At 42.0% G+C, this 19,651-nt stretch overlaps 2 protein-coding genes and 3 non-coding genes across 6 annotated transcripts in view; 1 reads left to right on the top strand and 4 right to left on the bottom strand.

Moving 5' to 3' along the window:
- CDC20B (cell division cycle 20B) overlaps positions 1 to 19,651 on the bottom strand; it is a 57,992-nt gene that overhangs the window by 33,808 nt on the left and 4,533 nt on the right. The gene's annotated exons all lie outside the window — the stretch shown is intronic.
- GPX8 (glutathione peroxidase 8 (putative)) lies at positions 5,878 to 10,273 on the top strand. Of its 2 annotated transcripts, XM_001365501.5 has the most exons (3): positions 6,044 to 6,639; positions 7,247 to 7,508; positions 9,392 to 10,273. In XM_001365501.5, exons 1-3 carry the CDS (start codon positions 6,433 to 6,435, stop codon positions 9,553 to 9,555), a joined length of 633 nt encoding a protein of 210 aa, XP_001365538.1. In that variant the 5' UTR covers positions 6,044 to 6,432; the 3' UTR covers positions 9,556 to 10,273. The 2 variants fall into 2 exon arrangements, with proteins under 2 accessions (XP_016286786.1, XP_001365538.1); XM_016431300.2 differs by lacking the exon at positions 7,247 to 7,508 and having other exon boundaries at positions 5,878 to 6,639.
- On the bottom strand, positions 13,179 to 13,237 carry MIR449C (microRNA mir-449c). Its single transcript, NR_127502.1, has one exon. It is a non-coding gene; the product is annotated as a microRNA mir-449c (primary transcript).
- MIR449A (microRNA mir-449a) lies at positions 14,193 to 14,271 on the bottom strand. Its single transcript, NR_032205.1, has one exon. It is a non-coding gene; the product is annotated as a microRNA mir-449a (primary transcript).
- On the bottom strand, positions 14,342 to 14,403 carry MIR449B (microRNA mir-449b). Its single transcript, NR_127503.1, has one exon. It is a non-coding gene; the product is annotated as a microRNA mir-449b (primary transcript).

Here is a 19,651-nt window from a genome sequence, read left to right as displayed (position 1 = left end):
AAGTTAGCCTAAAGAAGGGGAAGTATGTGGATAAATGGTCATGATAACTATTTTCAAATATTTTATTAGCCAAAATGTAGATAGAATATACAGTGGAGAAAAAATTAAGAAATGATCTAACACAGCCAGTTGGCCCACCATCCAAAAATTTCGAACATATTTAGAAGGAAATAATTCATTGTAATGGAATTCATCTGGTGCATTGTTCATAAAAATTTTTATTGTATTTACTATTTTATTTATTGTTATTTTATTTATTATTACATTTAATTAAAATTTAATATTAAAATTTTTAATATTTGGTTAAGTTGGTCCCAAAGGATAGCGGTCTGATGAAGGCTGCAGAGTCCCAGCTTGATATAAGGAAAAATATTCTGTCAAAAAGTGCAATGAGCTGCTTCTGGATAGTCTAGGTTTTCCTTCCCTGGAAGAACTCAAGGTAAACACTCTTTTATTGGGGATATAGAAAGAATTCCTTCTTAGTAAGGTCAGGTTGGATTAATTGACCATTAGCATTGAAAGGGCTAACCCAATTCTCTCATTTTACAGATGACCAAGTCAAAACCCAAAGAGGAAAATGCCCAAGAGAAAACTTGCCCAAGTCACATAAGTAGTAAGTGATGGAGTCCTATTCTGTGGTCCTGTGATGGGCTGCCTTGTAAAGAAATGCACTTTCTGTCCCTGGAGATCTTTAGGCAGAGGCTGCATTATTCCAACATAATTTTGCAATCTGTAATGTTTAGTCTTGGTTGCATTTGTCATCTATTTTATTTAACTTCATAAAGAGAGCCTAGGTGAAAGTACGAATTATTTGGATTACTGTCTTCAATTTATTCCTCAAGGCTTCAAACTTCCCTGGGTACATTGTGAGAAGGATATGAGGGGCACTTCTCACTAGACTATTCTATTTCATTCTGCAGTGTTTTTACACTTTGAATTCAGGATCTCCCTTGGAGGAAATGCCTATCGCATAGTTTGGAATGACTCAAGTATTTATTAATAGAGAGGAAGAGGAAGATGAGAAAAACAAGACAAAGAAGGGAAAAAGGATGGATGGCTTGATACCCTAAGTAAATCTGTTTGGCTTGTTTACCTTTAAAGTTCTCATTACATTGACACTAAATCGGGAGGAATTTGGAGCACGGGGGCCAAAAAATAAATAGAAAGGAGCCTAGAGAAAGGGTAAAAATAAGGTCAGGAAATAACAAAATAAAACAACTGGGAAAATAGAAACAAATATATCTGGCGATAAATAACCTGGCACACATATTCAGTGGGTGGGGAAAAAACCTGGAAATGCCAGGAGAGGCAAAGGAGTAATGCTAAAGTCTATCTAGAAACACTGGAACATACTGTGGAGATAAAATTAACAAAGATGATCCAATACGCTCCCAGCCATTGCCTCCTATTTGGCATACCCGTAAGGGAATGTTTATGATTCACTATAATGGAATTCTTCTGGTACATTGTTCATAAAAATATTTGATAACCATTATTACATCTAATTTTCTCTCTCTCTCTCTCTCTCTCTCTCTCTCTCTCTCTCTCTCTCTCTCTCTCTCTCTCTCTCTCTCTGTCTCTCTCTCTCTCTGTCTCTCTCTCTCTCTGTCTCTCTCTCTCTCTCTCTCTCTCTCTCTCTCTCTCTCTCTCTCTCTCTCTCTCTTTTATGAGGGCTTGGAGGAGGTAACATCTTTTTCCTCTCTCTCTCACACACACACACTGTCTGAGGTAGAAGGAAAGGATGGAAAGACCTGAAGGAGCTAAGTGTTTTCCTTTCCAAACTTGGGAAACACAAAGAAAGACCTGGTCTTTGATTTCCACTCTGAGTCTGCTGAGGTTCAGGCAGCTAGCCTTTGTTATTTTTATAACTTGGAGACAAAGTTAAGAATTATAAGGATAATAGTGTTAGTTTATTTAGAATAGTAAAAATTTGAGTTAGTCAGGAAGAATCAGTGTAGCCTGTGAAAACAGGAGAAGTGGTTCCTTGCAGAAACAGGGAGTTTTATTTGGGTGGAGTTAGAATCCCTTAGAGTTATAAATCCTTTTTATCCTTATATTTTCAATAAATATTTTATTTTTATAACAAGATTTATTTTATAACTTAGCATCCTTGCACCTGGCCCTGAAGAGAAGTTCACTTATGAGCTTCACTTCACTTATATAAACTGAAGATACTTTGTAAGCACAGCAAGTAGAGTATCTAAATCAATTTATAAATCAATAATCAATTCATTGCCTATTAGTTTTACAGCTTGCCATATTATTTTTACACTGTCCATCTTCAGTGTCAGTCCAAAATAAATAATAAGTAGACTAGATCCCTTAACTGAATAGCATAGCCTGGATTAGGCATTCTTCAGCCTAATACGAGATTTGTTAGGCCAGTCTCCTTTAGGGGTTTTGGATCTCATTAAGGCAGCTTTGTAATATTCTAGGACTTGAAGCAATCAATGTATAGTGATGTTTAAGTGGGAGTATCTGGAGAACCTCACCGTCTATAAGAAACTTCTCTTCCTTTGGAACTATGCCCAAAGGGCTATAAAACTGTGTACACCCTTTGATCCAGTAATACTACTAGTAGGTGTATAATCCCAAAGAGATTTAAAAAGGGGGTCCAGGGGAAAGGACCTAGTGGTACAAAATTATTTCTAACAGCTCTTTCTGTGGTGGTAAAGAACTGGCAATGGAAGAGATAGCCATCAATTAGGGAATGGCTGAGAAAATTGTGGCACGTGTTGGTGACGCAACCTTTGTGCAGAACCAGCAGAACATGGTACACAGTAACAATATTGTGGAATGACTGATTGAGGACAGTTTTTATGTCCTCAGGATTTATGACAAAGAATGCTACAAAGAAAGACAAAGACAAGATTTATGACAAAGAATGCTATTCACCTCCAGAGAAAGAACTGCTGGAGTCAGAATTGGGATCAAACCATGGTATCTTTCACATTACTGTATTGGGGAGGGGGGGTTCTTATGAATATTCTCGTACAACAATGAACAATATGAAAATAGGTTCTGCGTGATAATACTTGTATAACCCAGACCAAAGTGCTTACCATCTCTTAGAGGGGAGAGAAGGGAGGAAATTGGGGGGGGGGGGGGATAACAAGGAATTCTTCTTCCTTTTGTACTCAGATAGTCTCCATGACCGTAGCAAACAGCTTTAGTGAGTATACCAAGAGGTCTCCTTTAAACACCCCACTTTGTATTAATTGCCAGATCACAAAATACAATGTAATCTGTGTCTTTGGGAACGTAGAACAATACAATCTGTTGAGTTTGTTTTGAGGGCTTTTCAATGAGCCCCAAACCAGGGTCTATCATAGGACCTGTAAAATCTGGTTCATGGATCTTAAAGGTCACATAAGCTTCCCCCAAAATAAATCAAACTAAAAAGTCATCAAATGTGATAAAACTTTAACGTGACAAAACAATGCAAAGGGCGTATGCACACACAAGTCTCATAACAGAGATGTCCCTTCCCAGAGAGGGCCACCTGGTGGGTTCATCTCACTTCTTGGCCACACATCACAATGCCATGGAAGGGATAGGTCTGAATTGTTCCCGAGTTCACATAACTCCCTGCTCAGTCTTGCCCTCTGCTGGGGCTGGGGCTGTGCTGGGTGAGTCAGCTGGGCCTGTGTGCTTTCCAAGTCTAAAGCAGATTAGACAACTGAGTCTCTTCTCCTGTTGAGGCTCCTCTTTCAATGGTTCTATTTGGTTCTGGCTCCTACACACACTGTAGATCAGTTCTTAACCTATTTTGTGCCATGGAATCCTCTGGCAGCCTGGTGAAGTCTCTGCACAGATTCCTTCTCTGAGTAATATTTTTAAATGAATAAAATAAAACAAGAGGATTAAAAAGGAAGACAATTATTTTGAAATAATTGTCAAGATGTTTGTTTTTTAAAGAAGAAAAGAATACAAGTTCAAAGACCTCAGGTTAAGAAACCTTGGGGGAGGGGGGCAGCTGGATGGCTCAGTGGATTGAGAGTCAGGCCTAGAGATGGGAGGTCCAGGGTTCAAATTTGAGCTTAGGCACTTCCTAGCTGTGTGACCCTAGGCAAGTCACTTGACCCCCATTGCCTAGCCCTTACCACTCTTCTGCCTCAGAACCAGTACACAGTACTGATTCTAAGGCAGAAGGTGAGGATTTAAAAAAAAAACAACTTTCCATTCCTGAGAAGCACCTTCCCACCCCACTCAGGGACTTCCAATGAAGTTAATCCAAGTAGCTCACCTTCCCAGAAACAACCAGTCGAGGCAATCCACGCAGCCTTGTTCCCTCCACCACCTTCCTTCCCCAAACCTGTAAGACCCTATTTCTCCCCCCACTCAGATGGGACTCTATAAACCATTTACTGGCACCAGGCTCCTCCTTGTCCTTCCTCCTTCCTCCCCAGTGGGCCCCCCTTCTTAGCATTGGGCCCCCTACTGCTCCACATGAACCTTGCTGTATCTCCCTCCTCCAGTCTCATTTGTGTCTTGGGTAGAACTTTCATCAGTTGACCAAGGGCTGTATCCCCCTCCCCAGCCACCTTATCCCACCTAAGGGAGGGAGAAAAGGAGGGAGTGGCCTGAGGGCTCCACTCAGGGGAGGGACAGGGACCCAGGGGTGAGAGGGAAGGGAGGAGCTCTGCCCTAGTCACTAACTGGTGAGGGCCCACAGAGAGAGCTCCGCATGCCGCTTCTAGCATCTGTGGCATAGGTTCACCATCACGGGTCTATAGGATCTCTGGGTAGCAGGGAGGGGCTGGGTGGTGCAGGGGATGGAGCACCGGGCACAGAACTGGAAGGATTTGGGTTCCCATATGGCCTTGGGCACCTTCTGGCAGTGTGACCCTGTGCCAGTCACTTTACCAAGGTTGCTTCTTTTTCAAAATACAAATTCCCTTGGAAGGAGCACTGCACCATCTGATGACGGCCGCCTTTAGGGTTTCATCAGGACGCTGGCGGAGGGTACAGAACTGGCAGTTTCCATTCCAGTAGAGAGTTGTGTCAAACAGCCTCCGAGGCCTCAAATGGCCCGACTCGGTGGACTGAGAGCCAAGCCGAGGCCAGGAGGGCCCAGGTTCGAGCCTGGCTGGGCACCACTGAACCCGCCCATGCCCGATACTCATTCTAAGATGGCACAGAAGGGTTTCTAATGGGCCCATTTCACAAAACAAGAATGCCATGCGGCCTAGATAACGCTTGCTCAGTCGGTGGCCGGGACCCTAAAGCTTCTCTAGTGGAGGCAGCATCCCCATTTCTCTTTGAATGCGACACCCCTGATGGAGAATACGGCAAAGGTGAGTGAGGGACCCCGGCATCAGTGGGCGGGGGGGGGGGGGGGGGGGGGGGGGGGGAGGGGGGGGGCGGCCACCCCAAGCTACAGAGATGGGCCTCTTTCACATTTCCCGTGTACAAGCCCAGGGCCCCCAATGCCCCCCTTGGGCAGGTCAGGAATCAATGATGGGTTTGAGGATGCCATGGCTGAGCCCCATTATCCCCTGGACCCCACTCCATAGAGGGGTGGCCTGTTACCCACAAACTTAATGGGCCTGGAGTTGAGGCGCACAAAGCTTCCCCCCCAATCACCGCCTCTCTGCCGGATCCTTAAGGATCTGTGGAGCCCATCAGGCTTTTGTGATGAGCATAGACTAAGGGGATCTCAGAAGTTCTTTTCAACCATGTATTTCTTCGCACAGAGACCCAGAAAACGTTCAGGGTTTGGGGTTTTGCTTTGTATTTTGTTTCTGCAGCCGGCCTTCCCAGGCCTTACTTCTAAGGGCTCTTATCCTGGGTGCCCAACAAATCCTTCCGCTTCTTAGGACCTCCTTCCGGGAGTGGACTGGATGGCCCCTGAGGCTCCTTTGGGCTCCACATTCTATGCCTCAAAAATCAATCATGATGGGGGCAGCTGGGTAGCTCAGTGGGTGGAGAGCCAGGCCTAGAGGCGGGAGGTCCCGAGTTCAAATAGGAGCTCAGACACTTCCCAGCTGTGTGACCCTGGGCAAGTCGCTTGACCCCCATGGCCCAGCCCTCACCATTCTTCCGCCTGGGAACTAACACAAAGGTAAGGGTTAAAAGAATGCCAGACCGTTTCTAGGAGGATCTTTTGAACCGATGCACCGCCATCTGCTGGCGAAGTGTTTTCTGGCTGCTTCCAAAAGGGCCCGAGGGACAATTACAAGTAAAATCAGGAGATTGTCCGTTCAAGATTTGCAATCTTGTCCCAGGCGGAGGACGCAGCCCCGCGGAGCCCCCGCTGTGTGGCGGCGGTCTTCTGGAGCGCCCTCTGGACGGATCGAGACTCTTCCGTCCCGAGCGAGGGGTGGGGGTGGGGTGGGGGTGGGGGGACCCCGGGAAGGCTGCGGCTGGTTCGGGCTTTCGGCTCCTCCTCCAAGCCCGGCCTGCTGAGACGGCCCCGAGGATCCCTCCAACATGGAGCCTTTCGCGGCCCCGACTCCACTGAAGTGCTCCATCCCCAAGGCCCGGGTGATCGCCGTTCTGTTGTCTATGGTCCTGTGCTCCGTCACGCTCTTCCTGCTGCAGCTCAAGTACCTGAAGCCCAGAATCAAAGACTTCTATTCCTTTGAGGTGAAGGACTCCCGGGGAAGGACCGTTTCTTTGGAGAAGTACCGAGGCAAAGTAAGTCGCTCCTTCTGGGCTTCCCGGGCGTGCTGGGGCGAATGCCTTCCCTCCGGACCTTCCTGGGCCAGAGGAGCGACATCTCGGCTCTCCGTCCCGTCCTAACGCGGGGCCGGGAGAGGTCCGGGATTTCCGTCTCTGCTCATCCCCCTCCCCGGGTCTTCGGGCGTCGCCCCAGGGGAAGTATCCCCCGGGAAAGCTGGGTTTGAAGTACTACCCCCAGCCCAGTCCCTTTGGGGGACCGGAACGCTTTGAATCCTTTACAGACTGACTAGGGTGGGGGCGGGGGCGGGGGCGGAAAATATCATTTAATGATAAAGTTATCAGGAAAGTGTCGCCGCATCAGAAAGAACTTTTGTTCGGATCGCCCCGACTCCGAAGTTTCTCCCTTTTCCCACCCCGCCCGGGTGTATCTCGGTGTCCCCGATATCTCTGGAGCCCCGGGTTCCTGTTTTATAAATATAATACTTGGAGGCGTAACAGACCCAAAGAGCAGCGGCTCGGCCCGGTGCCGAGGTGTCGGCCGTTGGTTTTGGCCTCTGAGCTTGCCGTTTTATAACTATCGAGGTTTCACTTTCCCGACCGGCTTTTCTCTTTTTCCCGGGAGGCGTCGCTGATTGTAAACGTGGCCACGAACTGCCAGCACACCGACAGAAACTACTTGGCGCTGCAGGAGCTGCACCGGGAGTTCGGCTCCTTCCACTTCAACGTCTTGGCTTTCCCGTGCAATCAGTTCGGAGAATCCGAGCCCGGCCTCAGCCACGAAATAGAAGCCTTCGTCAAAGCCAACTACGGAGTGACTTTCCCCATCTTCCACAAGATCAAGATTCTGGGCTCCGAAGGAGAGCCGGCGTTTAAATTCCTCGTGGGTAAGTACCCTCCGCGCCCTTCATTAGCCGAGCCTTACAAAGGCATCTCTGTACTGTGCAAACAGCAAAGCCCAATGGGAGCTCCTACGAGTCTCCTTCAGCATTTTTAGGAGCCTCTTTTCAGTTAGAGAGCAAACATGCTCCCCACCCTGGGGGATAGCGTGTAGAAGCTGCCCGATCGCTTCAAGTCAAGAAGAGCATCCCTAGACTCCCCAACTGGCGGGGCCCTTTACATTTGCATAGCTGCTGGCAAGGCTTTTTCTTTTTTTCTTTTTTGAAGAATGTATTTCATGAAAGATCTCATCTTGCAGATTTTTTTCATCATCGTTTCATATTTATTCAACCCAGGGTGACCATGGTGAGCCCTTGAAGGCTTTGGTGGGCAGGGAGGGTATTATTGGTATATTATTAGGAGGTAAAGAAAAGCCCAGAGGCAAACAAGTATAGGACTATCTTTGAGGAATGGCAATAATTCTCTTTTGAGGGGAGGTAGTATGTGCTGAACCAGTAGGCTAGGGCTATTATCACAGAATTTAATTCCATAGGTAATGGGAAACCATTTGAAATCAGAAAAGCATGTCTCAGGTTCATTTGACCTCAGTTTGTATGTTCTATTCAAAACTGAGGAAAAACAAGTGGGAATTGCAGTGGAAAGGAAGGAAAACTTCAAGAGATCTTTAGTTATCTGCCACTACTGATTTTATTGATAATTTCCAATTATATGTGTTTACTGTATTCATTGAAAGTTCAATAGTCAGCTTCCATCTACAGCCCAAATCTTAGTCGTCCAATCTTCATGTCAGAATTGCAATAACATTTTTCCCTGTTATTATTCGAGTCATTTCTGAAATCCCATTAACTCCAGAAGTCTTTCCCCCAAAGAACTTTTAAAATTGTATTGATTCAAGGTTTGCTTTCAAGTCAAGCAAAGTTTGGGGAGCAAATAAGCATAAAAAGTTTATAAGCAAGTGAGACCTGGTTGGGAGGGGAAGGGTCTTTTAAAATTTTGAACAGGGATGGACCTAGATAAAGTAGCATCTTAACTCTGAGCTCCTTAGATACTGAAAAGATTTTGGCCACAAACTTCAGCATTATGCTTTTGAAACCTTTTCCATCGTGGAAATTTTTTATTCCCTAAGCTAATTTTATGCTAGGTTAACTGCTTTCTTTCATGCATAGTTTTTCTTCATATGTTGCATCTTCCCTAAATTATTAGTTAGGTGGCTCAATTATATTCATCCATACAATTTAAATTGAACACCAAATCTCTTGGAAGAAATGGCATCAAGATGCAAAAAATCCTTTCCTACCTTAAAAAAAGAGTCTTACTTCTTAAAAAATGTATTATATGCATATAATTCTTCAGTTTTCATACCAATTGTATTCCTTATTACAAACAACTATATGTTAAATATACCAATTAAGTCATAAATTATCATTTTGTTCATTAATAGTCAAATATTTATTAAAATAATACAACAAAAATTTTAAATTTCCTATTTAAGTGGAGTCTTCCAAAATGAACAAAATTTCACTCTCCTCACTACCAGTTCTACATACAATTAAAATAGCACATAAAAATCTGGTCATTTCAACTTTTTCCTGATTTCTAAGTCCTCACTTAGGCAATATTTAGTTGTTAGGGCTCTTTGCCTATTCTAGTTATCCTGTATTTACTTGTCTTGCATCCCTCAATAGAATGTAAAATCCTTGAGGGCAGGCACTGTCATTTTTTTTTGTCTTTGTATCCACAGTACCTAGCCCAGTGTCTTAGTATAGGTTTGTTGAATTGAAATTAATTCAGTGGAAATTGTACCCAAAATTAAGTTGTAGGTTTTTACTTACAGTGAAGGCATGTTAATGCTGATTTTTTTTTTTTTAAGATTCATCAAAGAAGGAGCCAAGGTGGAATTTTTGGAAATATCTTGTCAATCCTGAGGGTAAAGTTGTGAAATACTGGAGACCTGAGGAATCTTTGGAAGCCATCAGACCAGATGTAGCAGCTTTGGTTAGACAAATCATCATTAAGAAGAAAGAAGACCTTTGAAAATGTCATTAAGAGGCTCAGTGGATTGAGTCACACCTAGAGATGGGAGGTCCTAGGTTCAAATTTGGCCTCAGACACTTCCCAGCTGGGTGACCCTGGGCAAGTCCCTTAACCCCCATTGCCTAGCCCTTACCACCCTTCTGCCTTGGAACCAATGCACAGTATTGACTCCAAGAAGGAAGGTAAGGGTTTAAAAAAAAGAAAGAAAGAAAGAAAATGTCATTAAGCATTGAGTATCTATCAACAAGATCATTGGAATGTCTGTCACTTTGGTCACATTTTAATCATTCCAACAATTCTGGTATCCAATTCAATGCTGTCCATAGGATGGTGTCTTTTAAATAAATCCGTAGGATATAAATGTTCCTCCCTCTCCTTGCCCTCCCCTCCCCCAAAAAGAGATTATTCAGGCTGGAAATAAAATTAAAATTAAATATAGCCAAGACCCCTATCAAAAAGAATGAAAATTCAGAATACTTTATCATTAAAGCTCACTACTGCCCATTTCACAAACACGAACCTTTTTGGTGCTTGTAACTGATGAATAATACCAACCACCCAGACCACTATGTAAAGATGATTAAATTTGAACATCTGACTAAAAAATTTTATAATCAGTATTAGTAGGAAAAGGGTAATGGAGGTGTTGTAACAAGGCAGAAAATAAATATGCACTCATGCATATTCAGAGTTGTAAATAAAATTTTTATATGTCTGATATTTTAGTGTGCCTTCATATTTTGGCAAAGCTGTCACATAGTTTTTATATCGCACTATTTGGGCAGAGACTTTCCAAATTTTAATAAGTTATTTGTCACTTTCCCCACATTTCTCTAAAGTTCATCTAATTCCACAACTAGTGCTTATGTCCAGCCAACACCTTAGATTTGGAGAAAGTAAATAATTGAAAATTATTTCAAAGTAATTATAATTATTTGAACCAACTAACTGCAGATTGATTATTTCCATTGTTAAGAATGAAGTAGCCACCTGGAAAGTAATTCATTGTTTAATGCTCGACCATTTTGATTCCAGAGAGGAGGTAGAATTGGGGAGAAATTAGTTATGCCTCCAAAGGATAAAATGGTGGCAAAAATAAGGTGGGGGAACCCTAATTATTACAGAAGTTATAAGGGGATCGTTCAGTAGTCTGAATAGAACTATTATTTTTTCTTCCCAAATCATAATTTACAATTTTCATCAATCACATCATAGTCATGTTCTAGCCAAATAACATAGCTCTAAACAGCAAGTTAGCCTTTTAATGATCTTTTTCTATGAAATCAAAGAAACCCTGAAGTGGCATAAAGAGCCATGTGAAAATAAAGTCATCTAAAATTTGGCTGAGATGAAAAGATAGTATCAGCATTTTCTGGCCTGGCTTCTCTTTATTCTCTCTAGTCTAAAGCAGGTCCTCCTATGGAGCCAGTCTAAGCATCCTTCTGCTAAGACCAAGATACTGATAGAAGAGATTTCTCGAAACTAAAGTTCTTAAAGGAGGACAAACTGAAATATTTGCAGAAACTCATCTAGCATTTAAGTACCTAGTCTTAACATGATGAGATTTTTTAAAAGAAGTTTCCTTTAGAGGCAGGTACATGGCTCAAGGCATTGAGAGCCAGGCCTGGAGACTAGAAGTCGTGGGTTCAAATCTGCCTCAGATACTTCCTAGATGTGTGACCCCCACTGCCTAACCCTTCTCTCTCTTCTGCTTTGAAATGGACATTGATTCTAAAATAAAAGAGTTTACAGAGGAAAAAGTTTCCTTTTAAAGGCAAGACTCTCAGATTCTAAATAATAATAAATAATAACAACAACCACCAACAAGCAGATAGGCACCACATTGTAACAGAAAGAGCATTCTAAATTCTAAGTTCCTTTAAGGAGAGAGATCATTTCTTTACTATCTGACCAGGAGTTCTAGATAGCCGGATACTGCTCTCCGCTCTGCCGCTATTTCTTTAGGCGATTCTGGGCACATTCTGGGCATTTCGCTTTTCTGGATCTCTGAGGAGTTTGGACCAAACGGCCTCAGACTACTTGGATGAACGGGCAAGAATGAGGTTTGAGGCATGAAGGGAAGAGCAGATGCAGCAGCGGCTTCTCCTGGATCTACCCAACAGCAGGACTCTCTCTGGGGGCAGCAGGGGGCCGGGTGCATTCAGAGGGCCAGGCCCGGAGGCCGGAGGTCTAAATCTGACCTCACACTAGTCTAGGAATGAAGGGCAAACCCTCTAGCTGCAGTGAGTGCGGAATGGAGGAAAAAATCTTGTCTCTGAGCCAAAGGCTTTCCGACGCGTATGTCCGGGCCAGAGAGCACGTCACAAGCGGAAATGGTCAGGAGCTTCCTAGTTAGGGCCCTCTTGCCACATGCTATAAGGTAGACAGTGTCCCTCTGGAATTAAACATCATAAACTCTTCTCCTGTCAGAATACCCAGGCCGCAGGAAAACTGGCTGTCTGAATGGTCTCCACTGCGGCCTACCATGGAAGAGAGAACACCCTGTGAACCTTCAAAACGACTCAGACTGTACCTTATAAGATTTGGTTTAGCTATTCCCTTATTGTAACGATGGAGATACTTGGTCTAACAAGAATCAGGAATGTATTGGGAACTTGGAAATTACTCCACCCTAATTAGACATACTTTAGGGGAAGATAAAGTTGTAAACTCCTGATTAAACAATGAAGGTACTTAACTCATACCTTATAGTGAAGCTGGAGCCTAAGTACCTGTAAAGGTTAATCACAAAAAGGTCAAGTAACTTACAAAAGGCAAGCTTAACAAAGAGGTATGAAATACTCAGAAGATATAATCTAATCAGAGAAGGGGAGAACCAAAGAAGATGAGAACTAAGAATGGGCAGTCCTGGGAAAAAGCATCTACTGTGATTGGTAGACATGAAAATTTAGGGGAGATGACATAAGAGAAAATTTCTTTAAAAGGAAGGGGTAAAAAGTCAGGAGGCAATTCAGGTCAGAGTGAAATTGGATTCTGAACTCAGTTCAGGAGATTGAGTTCAGTGGAGAACTAGAACCCAGCTTGGATACAGTCTTGTGGTGAGTGATAAGACTGATTCCCTTACCCTTAGGCTCAGGGAGGCCACTTTGGCCAAGGCCTTAGCAGTTTAAATAAGTAATTCTCTCTCTCTCTCTCTCTCTCTCTCTCTCTCTCTCTCTCTCTCTCTCTCTCTCTCTCTCTCTCTCTCTCTCCCTCTCCCCCCCTTCCCTTAATTCCTTCTCTCTTTATTAATTAAAATCTCCATACATCCCCAGCTGACTTGGGTATTTTCATATTTGGGAATTTCCATGGCGACCACTTATTTAGATTTTAAGTCAAAACACTAAAATTATCCTTACAACCCCGAGGATACCCTCAGAAGGAATCATACAAAGGGTTTTGTCTCCTTCCTTTGTGCAAAAAATGCTATCAAAAACAACAATTATCCTGTGATAAATGATGAACAAAAGTAGGGGCAAAGCACCTTTAATCAGGGTTAAGAAAAAGTCCTTATTCATTAAGCCTAATATAAATATCTTAAAGCAATCTCAAAAGAAATTGTCTTAAGTGCTCTAAACAATCTGCTTAAACCAAACTGGCCTGATGAAAGAACATATGGAAATATGGAAGTGTATGCAGTTGCTGCACTTATGAAAAACAGCTAACTAACAATACACTGCCCAATCACCACATGTGAACACTAAAACCAGGCTCTGTCGACTAGCTTTTCTGTCAGAGCAAACAAAAAACAATATTCTCAGGTTTAAAAAAAAAAAGAAAATGAACACGTAGAAAAAAGGGCAGGCGCATGCTGTTTTAGAAGAAACCCAAACTCAGTTTATACTAAAATAAACAGAACAAGGTAACAATGGGTCACATTCATGGGATCATGATTTTTTTTTTAAAGCTCAATTTGATGAGGGGAGGAGAGGGAGAGCTGTTAGGAGTGGGCCCAATTCAACCCTCTACTTGATTCATCTCACTCATGGAGGAGAGGCATTCTCATTGGAGATTCCAAAATACAAAAAATAGTCTTTCATCTCCATCCAATTCCCCCATATGTGGAAGCTCCCTGCAAATATACAACCCTGAAAGAGCTATGAACAATAACCACATACTGAGTCTCCCTCTCTATAGCTATGTCTCTCCCTCTGTTTTTTCCTTTTCATCACTGTCTCTCTCTTTCTCTCCCCCATATCTCTTCTGACTCCCCTCGTTCCCTTTTTTCTCCATATTTTTTCCTTTTGTCTACTTCCCTTCTTATGACTCCCAGAATTAAAGGTATTTTAAAGTATATGTTGAATAGTCATTTCCTGTAATTAATTTTAAATATGTAAAATTCAGTATATGAGCTTCTTTAACCTGCCACATGTGGACAATCTTGATTGAAAAACTTTAGATGTGCTTTAGTCTTTCTATTTCTAAAATTTTTAAAGTATTAGAAAATGTTATTTCACCCTTTAAACAACTTTTAAAATACTAAACTCAAAATTAAAATATTTCCTAAGCAACTATCAAGTCATTCCCTGAGTTATAATTGTTGGGCCAAAACAGCATATCACAGCCCCATCATTTTCCCCTTTCCCTCTGAAAACAAAACGACTAAAAGCATGGATATTTGTCTGTGTCGTGGGAAATGCAATGGGATAGCAGTTGCATGTTAGCTGGCACGTTCAGATAGTCAACCAGCTAACAATACACTGCCATCCCATCACAAGCAGATAAGCAGTGCTTTTCAAAGTCTTCTTGCCGATTTCGTTAAAGAAGATGAACGAGTCCAGGAGCAAGTGGCAGGGCAGTCCTGACTGCTAAATTGAGCCAAGCAGCCAGCTTACAGCGCACTGCCTACCTGACCCTGGCAATGGCAACGGTATTCTAGAGCAGAAAGCTCACTTGACGTAGAGCCAGAAACGTCGGTTCCAGGCCTGACTCTGCTGTTTCCTAGCACTTCCCCATTCTGGGCCTCTACTTCTCATCCACAAAACGGAGCTGCAATATTTGTATTATTCATATTCATCAGGTAGCTGGGTGGCGCAGGGATAGAGTGCTGGCCTGAAGTCAGGAAGACTCATCTTCCCAAGTTTCAATCCAGCCTCAGATACTTACTAGCTGTGTGACGCTGGGCAAGTCACTTAACCCTCTTTGCCTCAGTTTCCTCACCCATAAAATAGCTGGAAATGGCAGACCACTCCAATATCTTTTCCAAGAAAACCAACGATGTCAAGAGTCAGATATGACTGAAAATAACTAAACAACAACAATTCACAGGGCTATCATAAGGAGAGAACTTTTACTAAATAAATAGGAACTATGATCACCATATATGGCTAATGATAAACATATAATGACTTTACAGTATAACACAATGGTAGAAATATACTAACAAATAAACAGTATCAAATACTGAATGTATTTGAACAATATGAAACTGCTCAAAAATCATTTCATCTGGACAGTCAAAAAAGTCTAAAAGAATCAAACTACCAAACAATTATTTTATAGAAATAGAAAAAATAATAACAAGATTCATCTGGAAGAACAAAAGGTCAAGAATATCAAGGAAACTAATGGGGGAAAAGTGTGAAGTTGGCAGCCTAGCAGTACCAGATCTCAAACTGTACTATAAAACAGCAATCATCAAAATCATCTGGTTCTGGCCAAGGAATGGAATGATAGATCAATAGAACAGATTAGATACACAATATTCTGGGGTAAATGACCTCAGCAACCTAATGTTTGATAAACCCGAAGATTCCAGCTTTTGCAATCAGAACTCACCCTTTAACAAAAACTGTTGGGAAAATTGGAAAACAGTAAGGCAGAAACTAGGTATAGACTAGTATCTTACAGCCTATACCAAGATACAATCAAAATGGATATATGACTTAGCTATAAAGAGCGATACCCATCATGAAATTAGGGGAACACAAAATAGTTCATCTGACAGATCTTTGAAGAAGGGAAAAATTTATATCCAAACTCGAAATAACTATAAAACTACTAGCAACTAGATGGCTCAGCGGATTGAGAGCCAGGCCTAAAGTCATCAAATCTGGCCTCAGACACTCCCTGGCTGTGTCCCTTTGGGCAAGTCACTTAACACCCATTGCCCAGCCCTTACTACTCTTCTGCCTTGGAACCAATATATAGTATTGATTCTAAGGCAGAAGATAAGAGTTTAAAAAAAACTATTGGGTCTGTATCCCAAAGAGATAATAAAAAAGGGGAAAGTAGTATACAATAAACCCAAAGATCTTGGCTTTTGGGACAAGAACCCACTGTTTGACAAAAACTGGTGGGAAAATTGGAAAACAGTATGGGAGAGATTAGGTCTAGATCAACATCTCACACCCTATATCAAGATAAATTCAGAATGGGTAAACAACTTAAATATAAAGAAGGACATTATAAGTAAATTAGGTGAACATAGAATAGTATACCTGTCAGATCTATGGGAAAGGAAAGAATTTAAGACCAAGTAAGAAATAGAGAATATTGCAAAATGTAAAATGAATAATTTTAATTACATTAAATGAAAAAGATTTTGTACAAAAAAAAAACAATGCAACCAAAGTTAGAAGGGAAGCAACAAACTGGGGAAATTTTTTATAACAAAAACCTCTGACAGAGGTCTAATTTCTCAAACTTATAAGGAACTAAATCAATTGTACAAAAAATCAAGCCATTCCCCAATTGATAAATGGGCAATGTACATGAATAGGCAGAGAAATAAAAACTATCAATAAGCACATGAAAAAGTGTTCTACATCTCTTATAGTAGAGAAATGCAAATGAAAACACCACCTCACACCTAGCAGATTGGCTAATATGACAGCAAAGGAAAGTAATGAATGCTGGAGGGGATGTGGCAAAATTGGGACATTAATGCATTGCTGGTGAAGTTGTGAATTGATCCAACCACTCTGGAGGGCAATTTGGAACTATGCTCAAAGGGCAATAAAAGACTTTCTGCCCTTTGATCCAGCCATAGCACTGCTGGGTTTGTACCCCAAAGAGATCATAAGGAAAAAGACTTGTACCAAAATATTCATAGTTTTGCTCTTTGTGGTGGCAAAAAGTTGGAAAATGAGGGGATGCCCTTCAACTGGGGAATGGCTGAACAAATTGTGGTATCTGTTGGTGATGGAATACTATTGTGCTCAAAGGAATAATGAACTGGAGGGATTCCATGGGAACTGGAAGGACCTCAAGAATTGAAGTAGAGTGAGAGGAGCAGAACCAGGAGAACATTATACAGAGACTGTGGCACAATAGAATGTAATGGACTTCTCTGCCAGCAGCAATGCAGTGATCCAGGACAATTCTGAGGAACTTATGAGAAAGAACACTATCCACATCCAGAGGAAGAACTGTGGGAGTAGAAACACAGAAGAAAGACATTTCCTTGATCACATGGTTCAATGGGTATGTGATGGGGGATGTTGACTTGAAATGATCACTCTATTGCAAATATTAATAATATGGAAATAGCTCTTGATCAATGATACAGGTAAAACTTAGTTGAATTGTGTGTTAGCTATGGGAGGGGGAAGGGAGGAGAGGAGGGAAAGAATCATGTAACCATGGAAAAATATTCTAAATTAATTAAATTTAAAAAGGCAAAAGGACCTATTTGTACAAAAATATTTGTAGCAGCTCTTTTTGTGGTGGCAAAGAATTGGAAATTGAGGGACTATCCCTCAATTGGGAAATTGCTGAACAAACTGGGGTATGTGCTGGTGATGGAATACTATTGATGATTTCAGAAAAAAACCGGAAAGATCAGCAGGAACTGATGCAGAGCAAAATAAGCAGAACCGGGGGAACATTGTATACAGTAACAGCAATACTGGACGATGGTTGTCTGTGAAAACTTGGCTACTCTCAGCAATGCACTGATCTGAAGCAATTCTGAAAGACTTATGGAATTTGTCTCCAGAGAAAGAACTGCTGGAGTTGTCTTTCACATCAGTGTATTTATGATTTTATTTTGGGGGGGGGGGGTTGGTTATGTATGAGTGTGTTCTTACAACAATGACCAATATGGAATTGTGTTTTGCGTGACAATAAAAAATAAATGTAAAAATGTCTAGAAATCCCATCAAGGTACTCAGCCTTACCTTTTCAGAACCAAAAATTTTGGTAATGGGAACTGAATTTTTTAGGATAAATTGTTTTAAATGTCACTTAAATGTTTTATTTTCATAAATTATTAATACTGACTGACTAAAAAAATGTTCCAGTTATGTTTGTCAGGAAAAAATCCAAGGATCACAGAGACCTATAAGTTGAAAATGAGGCGACAATGTGGTAAGTCTTTTAAATGTAGCATAAAATGAATATAAGGTTTTCTTTAATATTCATTATCATACTGTATGTAACCAGTAGCCAAGCACTCCAATCCTGGACCTAGTAAATGTAAGTTCAGAGCAGCTCTTATAAATAAAGAGAATTTTCCATCCTCAGTTTTCATTTGGAAAGGTAACATAGCATAGTAGAAGAAAGGTAGTTTCTCAGAGTTATTGTTCCTATGCTAAAAAACATTTCAGCCTCCCTTCAGCGTCCATAAAATAGAATCATTTCCCCGTTCTTCATTCGTTAAATGTGAATGGGAGTTTCTTGCAGTCATTCTCACATTATACTTGATATTTGTCAAACATTTCATGAAATATAGTGGGCATCTCACAGCTAGAGATAGGAATACTGAGAAAGGGTATACAGAAATATAACATTTAATCCAAGGCTCGCTCAGCAACTAGAAGCTAAGAGGAAGGATTAAAGAATAGCCGAGCAAATCACAGACTTGGGGGATGGAAAGGACCCAAGAGATCAAGGAGCCCATCCTCTTTCACTTTACAGATGAGGAAACTAACACAAAAGAAAAGCTTTCGGAGGCCCCCTGGTGACCCAGGAAGCCTGGAGTCCCCTGCCACTTAAGGAGGCAAGAAAGGGAAACTGGGTAACGTCTAAAGCCTGGATTCTACGGCTTTCCCTAGCAGCCCACAAGATGGCGGCATTTCCATTCTGTTTTCAGTCTGATGATGATGCATGAAAACAGGCCATGAACGAAGCCCTAGAGAAAGGGGGAAAAATGGCAAAAAACAGTGTCTTCCCTGAAAAAGCTCACATTCTAATGAGGGAGACAACATGCAAACATGTGTGTGCGTATCTATGTGAATAAATGCTAATGTATAAATATAAAACCAGACTCAGTTTATACATTACAAATGTTCAACTTGGACAGCTGGTGAAAAGGCAAGAAGAGGCAATTGAAAGAGCAAATAGGAGGCCAGAATTGCTGTATCTTGTCGTGCTTAGAGGGAAAATGCAAGAATACAGGAAAGAGGGACAGATAAGGGCTAAAAAAAGGCAGGAAAGGGCCACCGTGGGAATAACTATTAAGTAGGGCGTAACGTACAAGATCGCTTTGGCAACTGAGCAAAGGATGGGCCAGCGTAGATAGAAGTCCAGGAAGAGAAGCTCTGGAGACAGCCACTCCCCCACTAAGTGTAGCCTAGAGAAAGAGCTAGCCAAGGAGCAGTCAAACCCAGCCAGAGTCCTGGCACACAACCAGGAGGCAGCCATGTCTCAAAGGCTTCGAGAGGAGCTAACAGCCAAGAGGGAAGCATGGGAGATTTCAGAGAGGTTGCGAGAATAAGAATACAGGAAGAGAAGAGGGCGGACAAAGTGTAGACTCCGGCCCGGCTTGGAGTCGGGGAGAGGAAGGAGCGGGGATGGAGGGCCCCTGTTTCTCAATACAGCAGGCAGTGAGGTTAGCTGCTAAAAAGGAGGCTGCTTGGAGGTGGGCTGGGAGTAAGGCTGGAGGGTGCTGAGGAGACAGGGAAGTATATATTATAGGGTATGTGAGGCAGCCTATACAGTACCTGTTTGACACATGCATGCTTTGTCTTTCTGAACCTGGCATAGGATGGCCAACAACGTCTCCAAAATTCAACACAAACCACCTGCCTTAGCAGGGGAGAACAAAATATTCCATTCAATAGTTACTGCGTTATTTAAAAAAGTTTTTATTTGTGTGGATGTTTCAAATTTGCCAACCTATATTTCCCTTTTCTTAATTTCTCCACGTTTACAC

This window comes from Monodelphis domestica, chromosome 3 (genome assembly GCF_027887165.1).
Source record: "Monodelphis domestica isolate mMonDom1 chromosome 3, mMonDom1.pri, whole genome shotgun sequence".
In the NCBI taxonomy this organism is placed as follows: Eukaryota; Metazoa; Chordata; class Mammalia; order Didelphimorphia; family Didelphidae; genus Monodelphis; species Monodelphis domestica.
This window is presented reverse-complemented; position numbering and strand designations above follow the sequence as displayed.